The sequence below is a fragment of the Dipodomys ordii genome, unplaced genomic scaffold (genome assembly GCF_000151885.1).
Source record: "Dipodomys ordii isolate 6190 unplaced genomic scaffold, Dord_2.0 Scaffold197, whole genome shotgun sequence".
NCBI classification, from domain to species: domain Eukaryota; kingdom Metazoa; phylum Chordata; class Mammalia; order Rodentia; family Heteromyidae; genus Dipodomys; species Dipodomys ordii.
This window is the reverse complement of record NW_012267413.1, coordinates 2,439,635-2,453,278: the sequence shown is the minus strand read 5'-3', so window position 1 is coordinate 2,453,278 and position 13,644 is coordinate 2,439,635. Positions and strand designations below refer to the sequence as shown.

General features: G+C 37.6%; 1 protein-coding gene across 5 annotated transcripts in view; it reads left to right on the top strand.

The window, feature by feature from the left end:
* Setdb2 (SET domain, bifurcated 2) overlaps positions 1–13,644 on the top strand; it is a 35,900-nt gene that overhangs the window by 14,668 nt on the left and 7,588 nt on the right. For 4 of the 5 annotated variants that reach the window (XM_013034836.1, XM_013034838.1, XM_013034835.1 and 1 more), the window contains exons 6-11: positions 1,999–2,562; positions 5,364–5,480; positions 6,708–6,877; positions 8,974–9,199; positions 9,668–9,761; positions 11,886–12,012. In XM_013034836.1, coding sequence (XP_012890290.1) covers positions 1,999–2,562; positions 5,364–5,480; positions 6,708–6,877; positions 8,974–9,199; positions 9,668–9,761; positions 11,886–12,012 — 1,298 coding nt within the window. The remainder of the gene's footprint in view (positions 1–1,998; positions 2,563–5,363; positions 5,481–6,707; positions 6,878–8,973; positions 9,200–9,667; positions 9,762–11,885; positions 12,013–13,644) is intronic. The other variant, XM_013034839.1, reaches the window with a different exon arrangement.

Sequence of the window (13,644 nt, the reverse complement as noted above, 5' to 3'; positions counted from 1 at the left end):
AATCATCCACTCATTCAAATCATTTGATGTTAGATAAAATATATAAAAATCTCTTTCCATTAAAAATGCTTTAAAAATGGTAAATTTCAGTATTTATGTAGGATACAGTTATCTGGCTTCCTTAATAAGTTATTTATTTACTGTCTCATGGTAATCCAGTCTTTTTATGATTTAACTGTTGATCTTTGTTCATTTTATTAGTACACTGAGTCCTTCCTCTACATAAAAAATTGTACAATAGGAAAATCTGATACTTTGTCTTTTTAGTAGATAAAGTCTGTCTCACACTTTCAAGTACTATTTAAGGGGAAATTCATGAAATTACTTTCTGCTAGGACAAAGATTGTTGTTCCCCACAAAATCAAAACCGTATTTCTGTGTGTCCCCTTACATTCCCAAAGATGTATAGACAGATAAACAAGACAAAGAGAAAAGAAAACAAAAGCAGCAAAAAAAGAAAAACCCTATTGTTTTCATTTCCTGGAGTTCATTTCGATAAGTATTATTTTGTATGATTAGATGCACTTAGGCCTTGTGCCTCTCTCTTGCTCTCCTAAGAGTATCCTTTTGTCTGTGTATGAAAGCCTAGAGACCTGTATAATTTATTATGTCTTGGTATTTTAGATCTAGCTTCCGCATATGAGAGAATTCATATGCCATTTGTATTATTTCTGAACTTGGCTTACCTCAATTAACATGATTTCTTTTTTTTTTGGTGGGGGGGTCCGGTAGTGGGGCCTGAACTCTGGGCCTGGGCGCTGTCCCTCAGCTCTTCAGCTCAAGGCTAGCGCTCTACCACTTGAGCCACAGTGCCACTTCCAGCGTTTTTCTTTTTGCTTTTGTGGTACTGAGGAACCGAACCCAGGGCCTCGAGCATGCAAGGCAAGCGCTCTACCACTGAGCCACCTTCCCAGCCCAATTAACATGATTTCTTTGAGGTCCATCCATTTCCCTACAAATGGCATAATATTATTCTTTCTAACAGAAGTATAAAATTCCATTGTGTGTAGGTACCACTTTTTTTTTTTTTTGATTCACTCATTTATTATGGGGCATCTGGGCTGTTTCCACAACTTGGCTATTGTGAATAGTGCAGCAGTGAACGTGGATGTACAAGTGTCTTTATGGTATCCTGGCTTGTGATGCTCTGGGTAGATGCCCAGGAATGGTATGGCTGGTTATTTTGTAAATGGAGTTTAGTGAACTTTTCTGCCTGGGCTGGCCTCATCTCCAGATCTCAGCCTCTTGCATAAATAGGATTACAGGTATGAACCTGGCTAAAATTTAGTAAGATTTAAAATTCTTTTTTTTGGAGGGGGGGCACACTAGCCACATTTAAAAAGTATTTCATAGCTACATATGGCTAATAACTCTTTTGGACAGCACAGATAGAGGTCATTTCCACCTACAGAGAAAATCCTGCTAGTGCTACATAATATAGTGAATGTTAAAAAAAAAATCTCTACAATACCTGTATTTTAATATGTAGTAGACACCAAAAGTTTAAAAAAAAAAAACAAAATACATTCTTCAAGGAAATTTAAAAGCTTAGTTCCAAAACACAAGGAACATTTATTATGGTTTCCCAGAGTTTGCTGAAAGTATTTATAATCTTTTTTTTTTTGGGGGGGGGTCTGGTCGTGGGGCCTGAACTCTGGGCCTGGGCGATGTCCCTCAGCTCTTCAGCTCAAGGCTAGCGCTCTACTGCTTGAGCCACAGCGCCACTTCCGGCTTTTTTCTTTATTGCTTATGTGGTGCTGAGGAATCGAACCCAGGGCCTCGAGCATGCAAGGCAAGTGCTCTACCACTGAGCCACCTTCCCAGCCCCAGTATTTATAATCTTTAAATGGCTGCATACTAAAATATTTATTTCAGAATCAGGCTAATCTTATTCTTCAAAAAATAGTAGTAACTAATGCCTACCTCAGTATACAGTGTTTCTGAATACATAAATTGAACTGCAAATTTGAGATATTAATAAACAATTTATATCAACAGATCTTCTGAAAAGCAGGAAGTTTTCCCTGTGGAACATATAAGCCCTGGAGAAAAAGAAAAAGAATCATCTTTGAAATTATCTTATAAAATTCATGACTGTTCTGGTGCTTGCCTGATCAAAATGCCAGCAACCTTCAAGGGAGAAAACCCTCTACAGCTGCCAATTAAGTGTCACTTCCAAAGACGACATGCTAAGACAAACTCTCATTCTTCTGCACTCCATGTGAGTTACAAAACTCCTTGTGGAAAGAGTCTACGAAACATGGAGGAAGTCTTTCATTACCTGCTTGAAACAGAGTGCAACTTTTTATTTACAGACAATTTTTCTTTCAATACCTATGTACAATTGACTCGGAATCACCCCCGGGAAGCAGTTGTTATTTCTGATGCAGATATTAGTAATGGTGTGGAATCAGTGCCTATTTCTTTCTGTAATGAAATTGACAGTAGACAACTTCCACAGTTTAAGTACAGAAAGACTGTGTGGCCACGAGCATGTTATCTAAACAACTTTTCCAACATGTTTACTGATTCATGTGACTGTTCTGAGGGCTGCATAGACATGTGAGTAGAAAAAAATAGGACATTTAACAAAAATTGAATGTAGAAACTACTTGTCGGATGTTCTGTGTACTAATTTGTCTGTCTAAAACATTCACAAAGAATCTAAATTGGGTTTGTTCAGGTACCCAGTGGATGTCTAAAACCATGTATAGGGTGGACTCTATCTAAACTATGCTTTTCCAGTCTCCCATGCAGTATTGCCACATGGCACCAGAGTTAATGTGTTCTTCCACATTATACCTCCTCTATATCACTGCTCTTGCACTCTGGAGCCATTAGTAAGTAAAATAAGAGGATTAACAAGCAATGCAGTACCACAGCATGTGATCTAATAATGCAGGTGGCTACTCAGTGACTAATGGGTGGGTAGTATAGAGTAGACAAAGGAATGATCCACATGGCAGGGGCCACAGTGGACAATGGACATTTCACCACACTGCTCAGGGCAGCATATAATTCAAAACTATTATGTATTATGTCTTTCTAGAATTTTCTATTTAATATTTTTATACCATATTTGCCATCAGAAATTGAAGTCACTACTAAGGGAGTAATGTGTCAAATAGGTAATAGTTTCCACCATCTTCTCAGAGTATGAAGTGAGAAATAGAAAGCTGCTATTACCTGAGTTTGGCTCAATTCCGCTCTCATTACCCTCTCATGCAGAAGACTGTAGAATTAGATGCAAAGCAATGAGAAAGTATGCAACATGGAGATAGATACAAGAGAAAAACCCACACACCGTGTAAAGGTTGCCAAAAGGAGACCACCCTGCAGTTCAGGCAGAACAGAATTTATATGAGAGAGCCAAACTGCTGGGTTGGACTCTAGGGTATAGCATGAACTAGTGGTGGTGAGAGATTATATAGGGAAGGGTGAGAAGGAGATGTGATAGTAGCGGAAGAGGAGGCGACCTCAGAGCCTGGGGAGAGCCCCCACAGTTGTACGGTAACCAGGCAGTTACAGGTACTGGGCAGAACTTCTAGGGAGTGCCACTTATTAAAAATGTTTAGGATCAGACTGAAGGTATGGCTCAAATTTTACAGTGTCAGCTGAGACCAATGCAATTTCCTGGTCCTGAGTTCAAGGCCTGATACCAGCACAAAATAAATAAAACTATCTAGAACCTTGGAAGCAGTCTGAGCCTCAATAAATTAGAAGACTTTATATCTGAGTAATCAAGAAACAAATAGAGAATGAAATTTAAAGGGAATTTAAAATAGATTTGAGGCTGAGAGTGGTAGTATAAGCCTCAGGCTTCAAGGTTGTGGATATAGGAAGATCAAGGCCCACGGTTGGTCCTAGAAAAAAGCAAAAGAATCAGAACTTTACTGTCAGATGGCTAAAGGACAAAGGGTTGAGATGTAGTTCAAGTTGTAAGGCTCTGAATCCAAAGACCATATACTAAAATAAAATTAAATAGATACATTTAAAATGTCAAAAAAAAAAACCCCTGGGACATAGCTCAATAATAGAACAGTTGCCTAGCACAAACGAGACCTTAGATTCAAAGAGATGAAATACTGTATCCATGAAATAAAAAGATTATTAAAAGAATCTGATAGACATTAAAATGAATCTTGGAAATAAAACATAGTGATTGGTTATAAAAAAATCTAAATATATAAAACTAAATAAATAGTAGGGCTGATATAACTGAAGAATTAACAAATCTAAAGGCAGAACTCACACAAACGTATACTTGCTTGAAAGTTTTCCATAACTGAAGAATGCTAGGTTTCTTCACATTGAAAAGGCCTGTTCTCTACATATGTTACGATTTGGCTTTTAAAATATTTAAAGAGTAATCTCAAAAAAAGAAAATAGAGCCAGGCACTGGTGGTTCACACCTGTAATCCTAGCTTCTCAGAAGGCTGGGACTTGAGGGTCACAGTTCAAAGCCAGTAAGGGCAGGAAAATCCATGAGACTCTTATCTCCAGTGACGGAAGTAGTGCTGTGGCTCAAACTGGTAGAGCACTAGTTTTGAAAAAAAGAGCTCTCAGTGACAGTGCCCAGGCCCCAAGTTCAAGCCCCACAAGCAACTAAAAAGTAAAATAAACCACATAGATTGGTAACACTTTTTATCCAAAATAAGAAAAAACTGGCATGCTAGTTTGAAGTGTCACTAAAACAGCAGCTGGCTGTATAAATAATACAGAAGATACATAGCACATGCAGGAAAAACTGAAAAATCACATATTTCAACAAAAGGAAGACTATGGTTCAAAGATTTTAATCACTGTACTAATAATCACATATTCTAATCCATACCTGGAGTATTAAAATTCCTTCCTCTCTTTAAGGTAGGAGTCCCTATCAAGTTAATCATCTATATAGTTAGAGGAGGAAAATACATAGATTCAGTTGTGTGGTTTAAGTGCCTTTCAACACTATGAAGAAAAAAAAAGTTTATCATCAGTCTGTAATGTTTTTGTGTCATGGATTAGAAAGAAAACTCGGGACATTTTCAAAACTATGTCTTAAATTTGAACTAGAAGAACTTTAATCAATAAGATAATGAGTAAGAAATGAAACATACCCATTTTGAAAAGCTTAAGAAAGTCCATACAGTTAAGTGTTTATTTCATTCATGATTAGAAGCAAGTTACAGTTACTAGATAGTATTTTTGTACCTTTTGTTGATGGTACCTTTTAAAGAGACCTACTTAGGGAAGAAAGCTCCATAAGTCCTGTGAACCAAAAAACTGTTGTAAATGTAATTGCAGCAATTATGCTTGCACCCTCCTTTAACTTGGTGCTTTTTTTTTTTATTGACTTCTCAACATTGACTGCCTTTTAGAACAAAATGTGCATGTCTTCAACTGACTTCAAGGAATGCCAAAACATGTCTCTTGTCAAGGGATAGAATAAGTACTGGATATAAATATAAAAGACTACAGAGGCAAATACCTACTGGGTAAGAAACCTTGAGGATTTGGTGCAGGGTATTGGTATCTGTGAAGGTGGGTATGTTTTTATTGTAGTCTGTACTCTGTTTAAAATATGTTTAACTCTGTTTCTAGTTCTGAAAATCTTTTTTGTTGTTTGGTGGGTTTTTGTTGTTTTTGGTTTTTGTTGTTTTTGGTGCTGGTCTTGAGGCTGGTTACCATCCCTGAGCATTTTTGCCCAAGGCTAGTGCTCTACTACTTGTGCTCCTACTTCTGGCTTTTTTAATACTTCAGTCTCAGGGACTTTCCTGCCAGTCTGACTTTGAACTCTCATCCTCAGATCTCAGCCTTCTGAGTATCTAGGATTATAGGTGTAAGCCACCAGCATCCAGATAATACTGAAAATCTTTTATGAAATATCTAATTCTATATACTTATCTATATGCATATATACATGCACATATGTGTATGTATGTATGTATGTATAAATAAGTATATGCATGTCTATAGTTATATGTGTATATGTATAACTATAGATGTATGCATATCTATAGATGCATACATGAGGTAACATATATTTGGTAACCTGTATATTCTTGGAATATACACACATTACACAAAATATATTCAAACACTTAACCTGCTTTAAGCCTGGCTCTTACCTGTCTTAAGGTCAGCCTATTTTGAGTAGCCATTTTCCCTTTAAGAAATTTGCTGAAGTGGTGCTGTGGCTCTCTTGAGCTAGCGTTGCGCTGAAGAGCTCAGGGACAGCACCCAGGCCCAGAGTTCAAGCCCCACAACCAACAAAAAAAAGAAATTTGCTAGCCACCAGGATTGGTGGCTGAGGCTAAAGTACCTTTGAGTTTAAGATCAACCTGGGCTGTATTGTGAGACTCTTTATCTCAAATCAAAAAATTAATATATATATATATATATATAATGTGTGTGTAATTGATAATTGCTACTAGCTATTAGCAAATAACATTATTAGAAACAGAAGTTTTCCTTCTAGATAACTCCCTTTAACCATTTTTAGACATTTTAATAGAGTTGACATTTACTATATACCAGGCATAGTAAATATCTGTGTGTCATATATTTTGTAAATAAGATTCCATTTTATTACGCTGGCCTAGGAAATCTAGCCCTAAACACTTTCATGCTTAGTTTTCTTTCCTCAGTAATTATCAATTTAGTAGCAATATAAACTTCTTGTTTTGTGTGTGATAGGTTTTCTCTTACACTTTTTATTACAGCATTTATGAATGCAACCTGTTATGCAAATGTAATCGACAAATATGTCAAAACCGAGTTGTCCAACATGGTCCTCGAGTGAGGCTGCAGGTATTCAGGACTGAGAAGAAGGGATGGGGAGTACGATGCCTTGATGACCTTGACAGAGGAACATTTATTTGCATTTATTCAGGTAAAGCAAAGGATTATTAGCTAAATATTTTTCAGCAGAAACTGTTTTTTTTTGTTAATGGTGGTAGGTGGTAGTAGTTGTGGGGCTTGAACTCAGGGTCTGGGTGCTGTCCCTGAGCCTCTTTATGGTCAAAACCAGCACTCTACCAACTGAGCCACAGTACCACTTCGGGTTTTTGAGTGTTAATTGGAGGTAAGAGTCTTATGAGGACTTTTCTTCCCCGGGCTGGCTTCGAACCGCAATCCTCAGATCTCAGCCTCCTGAGTAGCTAGGATTACAAGTGTGAGCCACCAGTGCCCAGCTTAGTGAAGACCATTGAGATCTGAAAGCCAGGTAAGGAGAAATAGCATCTACAAAGAGTATTGGAAGAGGAAGTGACTAGAACATGAGCCTCTAAAGGGATTAGATGCTGTAGGAGATACCAGGTGTTTCATTAAAGAAAGCCTTAGAGTAAAAATGTAGGTTATTGCATGAAGGCTGTTACATGCAAGGTATATCTGTCTCTATGGCCGCATGTGCTTTAGGATAAGAGAAGAAAACTTAAAGAAAACTAACTGGGCACAGTGGCTAAAGAGTCAGAGTTGGGTGTATGGGAGTTCAAAGCAGAAAGTTAGTGAGACCCCTGACTCAACAAATAACTAATAGTCCATAATCTCTTGTACATTATTCTAAAAAGGATAAATATCTTTTTTAGGCTTACAGTAGTTATACTGGGGGGGAGGGGAGGCTATCTTTGTTACGATCCGATCCAATCAGTATCACTTCCTATCATTTCCCTTCCCTCTTCATCCTTCCCAAAACCATTTCAGCAGGTTTTTTTGTTCAGTTTTCATCATTACAAACATTCATCCTCTTTCAAAATTATTTAGCCTCTATTTTTTTATCCTTGTCCTTTCTATCCCCTCCTAAGTAGTCCTTTAGATTTATGTTTTGTGTTCATCTATAAATATATACTTATAGAAATGGATATGGATGTGTATGTACATACATATGTATGTGTGTGAATATTTGTGATTTGTTTAAGTTACATATGAGTGAAAATGTGGTATTTTCCTCTCTCTCTCTCTCTCTCTCTCTCCCTCATACACACACACACCCACACATAATTTATGGGGCTTAAACTCAGGGCCTGGGTCCTGTCCCTGAGCCTCTTTGTGCTCAAGGTTAGTGCTCTACACTTCTGGTTTTTGAGTCATTAATTGGAGATACATGTCTCATGGAGACTTTTCTGCCTAGGCTGGCTTTGAACTGAGAACCTCAGATCTCGGCCTCCTGAGTGGCATGAGCCACTGATGCCTGGCTTTTTTTTTTTTTGTTTTGTTTTGTTTTTGAGCTTAGCTTATCTCATTCTGAATCTCATTCTGATGTCCTCCAGTTGTATTCATTTCCTAAAAATCACAAAAGATTCCCCCCCCCCCCCCCCGTTGTAGGGCCTGAACTCTGGGCCTGGGCACTGTCCCTGCACTCTTCAGCTCAAGGCCAGCGCTCTACCGCTTGAGCCACAGTGCCACTTCCGATTTCGTTTTTTTCTACAATTGTGTAATATTCCATAGTGTGTGTGTGCATGTGCATGTGTGTATGTATGTTATATCTTGTTTTTCTGTTCTATTGTTGGGCAAGTCAGCTCATTCCCTCATTAGGCTATTATGGACAGTGCTATAATAAACATATATGCAAATGTCTTTTTGGTATGTTGATGTTATTTATGTTTCTTCACATATATACACAATAATGATATGGCAGAGCCATAGAGAAAGATCTCTATAAGTCTTTTGAGGAATTTCCATAGTGGTTGTACTAGTTTACATTCTCACAATGTATTGAGGGTTCCTTTTTGTCTCACTTCCTTATCATTATCAAATACTCTGTATGTTTTATGGATGGAAGATAAGTAGACCCTCATTGGCCCTTTTTAAAAAAAATTTTCATGTAACCATTTTCTAGAATGAGTTAATGTTTTTACTTTTATTCTAGAAATAAGGTTTCTATACCCCAGAGCCCTCGAGTCTTGAAGGAGAACCTGGAGGTGAACTTTGCTGTTTGTTAATAATTATATTATCTTCTGTCTTGCTCAAACTCTTGCATTTTTCTTTTAGGAAGATTGCTAAGCCAAGATAACACTGGGAAACCTAAGGCTAGAGATGAAAGTGAAAAAGAAGAGGATATTATAAAAAATACCTGTTCCAAAAAGAGGAAAATAGAAGTTGCAAGTTCAGATTGTGAGGTTGAAATTATCCCAGTAGAACTGGAAAAACCTGCTACAAATGCTAAAGCTGAGGAACATCTACCTCAGTTTAGTGGTAATCCAAAAGAGCCTATTACGTGAGTAAGAGTTGAGGGTCAAAATTAAATAATTGTGGATGGAGGATGTTCTTTGTTGTTCCTCTCTTTCTTCCTCTTCCTCCTAGCCCACAGCTGTGTCCTCACACACATTCCTGTATGTCTTTTGTTTCACAGTTGAACATTTAATCCATTGAGAAATCCAAATCTAGACAGTGTTCCATTTCTAAGTTTGACTTTAGGTAAATTTAATCAGATTCTTTTCGATAGTTGTAAGCTGTGCTTTTTTCTTTTTTCCTTTGTATCAGCATTCTGTTTGGATATGTTTCGTAGGTTCTCTCAAAAACTGCTGAGTTAAAAATTTGATTGTTTTCCTCTTGTGAAGCAAGAGATATAAATGTCCTTAGATTACTTTCTAACAAAATGGACATTTGTGAAATAGTTGTCTATATTTCAAAGTCTAATACAGTTTTTAGTGATATACTGAATAACTTTTTTTTCCCTTTTCAGGAAAATGAATTATAACAGTATTTCAAGAACTTACTCAGTTATTAGAAGTCCTAAATCCAAGACAGCCACTTTTCAACACAATGGGAAAAAGATGGTAAAAACTACAAATTGTAGCTGGGGAAATTAGGCATGGTGACACATACCTGTAATTCCAGCACTCAGGAGGGTAAGGCAGGAGGATTTTGAGTTTGAGGCCAGTCTGAGCTATGTAGCAAACCTCTAAGACAAACCAAAAAAATAAAACCCAGTAGATGAGGGCTTTCTGAGTATAACTATTATTTCTTCCTGATAATCTTTACTTAGTTATAAGTACTTACATTACTTAATTGTATGTAGGGCTTCTTTTGTTGTCTTGGAATGAATAGGCTGTTGAGGTCTAAGGACATGTCTTAGGTTATATGGCAGTTGGCATGTTTCTACCTTTGATAAATAAGAAGAGTGTTGGTTATGACTGATAGTTTGCTCCACTGAGACTGAGCTATTTGGTTGAGAATTTGTTGGAGAAGCTCGTGTTTATTATAATGGTGATATAAGAAAAAAAAAGTGGTCTTATTGCAGCTAATACACACTAAAGAGAAAATGAATGACAGGAAGGTAAAACAGTCCGTGTTGATGGGGAGGATACCAGCAGGAGGAGGCAGGGCTAAAAATAAGGGTGAATATAGCTGAACATGGTTGAAGTATGAAAATAGTCATGCTTTTGCATGTGTGAAAATAGAGCAATAAAATCTGCTGGAATAGTTTCAAGAAGGGCAGACATGGCTAAGCACTGGTGGTTCAAGTCTATAAGTGAAGCTACTCAGGAGGCTGAGATCTGAGGCTTTCTGTTCAAAGCCAGATTGGGCAGGAAAGTCTGTGAGATTCTTACCTCCAGTAAACTACTCAGAGAAAGCCAGAAGTGGTACTTTGGCTAGCCTTGCATAAGAAGCTCAAAAGACGGGGTGCCAGTGGCTCATGCCTGTAACACTAGCTACTCAGGAAGCTGAGATTGGAGATTCAAAGCCAGCCCCGGCAGAAAAGTCCAGGAGACTCTCATCTCCAATTAACCACCAGAAAACCCGAAGTGGTACTGTGGCTCAAGTGGTAGAGCACTAGCCTTGTGCTGAAGAGCACGGGGACAGCGCCCAACCGCAGAGTTCAGGCCTCAGGACCAGCACCTCACCACCACCCCTACTCCCCAAAAAAGAAGGGCAAACATGGATAAGGGAAAGTAATGGGGGAGAGGTGAGGTTGATTGGGATGCATTGCATATATATTTGTGGAAATGTCACAATGAAACCTCCTTTGTGCCAAACAGAGGATTAAATGAAATGTCATAGAGGGGGAAAAAAAAGTGATACATTAATTTATGTTAAGAAGGTTTTGAGATATTGGAGAATAAGGAAGAGAGGTAACTTTATTAAGGGAATTGTCTAAAAAGCATTATTTTACATGATAGCCTCTGAAGTTATTCTTTTCAGATTAAGCTGAGAGGTCTGATCAGAGACTAAACTTGAAAACCCAGAAAGAAACAGGAAAAAAACTAGCACAATAGTAGCAGACACAATAGTAGCTTACACTAAAGCTTATAGATAAAAATGACAACTCTGCTGTATGTGTTAATACAAATAATTCCCCTCTGCTTGTTGTAGTATAGAGATAACTGTTCAATATCATAATTTGTGTAAAGATTGAGCTAGTGGGTCACCAGCTCTGCTACTCAGTAGTTGAGTGACATCGCCCATGTACATTTATTTGTAAAATGCTGATAATTTTACTTATCTCAGAGTTATAAGGATAGATATAAATATCAGAAACCTCCCTCAGCACAATGTTTGGCACTGTACTAGAACCAGTGAGCTGGGTGCTAAGCATTATGCTAAGCATATGTACCCTTCTGAATTTAACATTACCAATTAAGGTAACTTTATTAGCTATGATGCATAAAGACTAGAAACTTTAACGTTTTCTTTGAAGTAGAAACCAGCCAATAGCTTTCTTTATCTTTACATAACTTATAGTTGAAGCCAGATTTCTCAGGACTGAGAATAACAAGAATGAAAGAGGCACTTATGTGCCTAAAAGTACAATGTAGTCAAAAAGTGACTCATTGGCTCCATTAGTCTCAAGATTTCCTTTGAGGCTCAACTTTGAGGCTTTTTCAGAACTAATCTATATACAACCTAGAAGACTGACACTTCCTGAAAGACTAGTTACTAAATACCTTTTTCCAATCTAGGAAGTACAGATACCTTTCTTATTTTCTTGTAAGGGATTTGTTTCCTTGGAGTCTGCCATCTCAGAAGATAACCGTGGATTTAAAGTAGCTCAAGAACATATGGTCTTGAAAGCCAGGGGAGCACAAGGTAGGCTTTTTAAGTTTACTTTGTGATTGCCTAACTCTTCAGTCTCTCTCTTGGTCATTTTTCCAGATTTCATAACAAATATGTCACATTTGTCACAGAAGGTATAACTTGTTAGATCAGAAATTGGCAAGCCATGGTTTATAGTCCAACAAATTAGGCCTACCATTCTATTTGTTAAGTTTGGCCCACAAAAACATGACCTTTTTTCCTAGTTGAAAAGTATCAGAAGTGAATAATCATTTGGAATACTTGAAAAATTATAGGAAACTATAATTTGAGTCCATAAATTAAGTAAGATTTTACTGAAACACAACCACAATCATTTACATAGTTTCTATTTTTGTACTATTCCAGCATAGCTGAATAATCATAAGGAAGACCATGTGTCTGGTAAATTCTCAAGCATTTGCTATTTGACCCTTTATAGAAGTTTATATTGACCTCTGATTTGGTTGCCAGCAATTACCTGATAATGTGCCAGACAGAAGGGTGTGGTAGAAAGTTCTAATTCTACATGATCCAAAGCTGCTATTTATGTCTTTGTCTAACTCCTGGACTCTAAAAGATACATATATCATTCTTCAGTAGTCCAACCAGTACCAGGATCCTCCACATAAGTTTAGCAAAGAGCCAGCATTTCATTCCTCTGAGTGCTTGTCTTTCAAAGTTATCACCCCTGTCTCAGTGAACATTACTAGTTGAACATACCTAGGTATTGACATCTTTGTAATTCAGTGGATCTCTCAGCAGGAAGACTTCACTGACAGTTATCCTTCCCTTTTTCGTTTTCTTTTTTTTTTGGTGCTAATAATGGGGCTTAAACTCAGAGATTCATGTTCTCAATCAACTTTCTGGCACATGTCTGAAGCTCTACTACTTAAGCCACACCTCCAGCCCAACTTTTTGGTGTTTAATTGGAGGTAAGAATCTCACAGATTTTTCTGCTAGGCTGGCTCTGAACCTCAGTCTTCAGATCTCAGCGTTCTGAGTAGCTACAATTAGAAACATGAGCCACCAGCAATGGGCTAGAGATGTCCCTTTGTAAGAACTGGCAAACCATTGTTGCCTCTTCTTACTTTGAGATTCTTGAATCAGCAACCCCAGCCCACTTCCTACCTAGTAAAACATAAAGATTGATTGGGAAAGCCACAGCAGCTCCTTGATAGAAAAATTCTCTCGTACCAAGGCATTTTATGTCTTATTATCTATTATGTATTGGTATGTATTATGTATTTATTACATTATTAGTGGACAAGAGCCACATCAGTTCTATTGCTTTTAGTTCTTTTTCCATTTTTCTTGGCTGCTGTAAACATATGTAACATGCGACCCAAATAAAGTTATATAACCATTTATAGCCCTTAATGAAAATATGAGTACTGCTGGCTCACATCTGTAATCCTAGCTACACAGCAGGCTGAGATCTAAGAATCATGGTTTGAAGCCTGGGCAGGAAAGTGTAAGATTCTTACTAAAAAAGCTGGAAGTGAAACTGGCTCAAGTGATAGAATGCTAGCTAACCCTGAGCAAAAATGTTCAATGGCAGCACCCAGGCCCTTAATTCAAGTCCTAGGTCCAGCACCAAAAAATAAACACACACACACACACACACACACACACACACACACACAC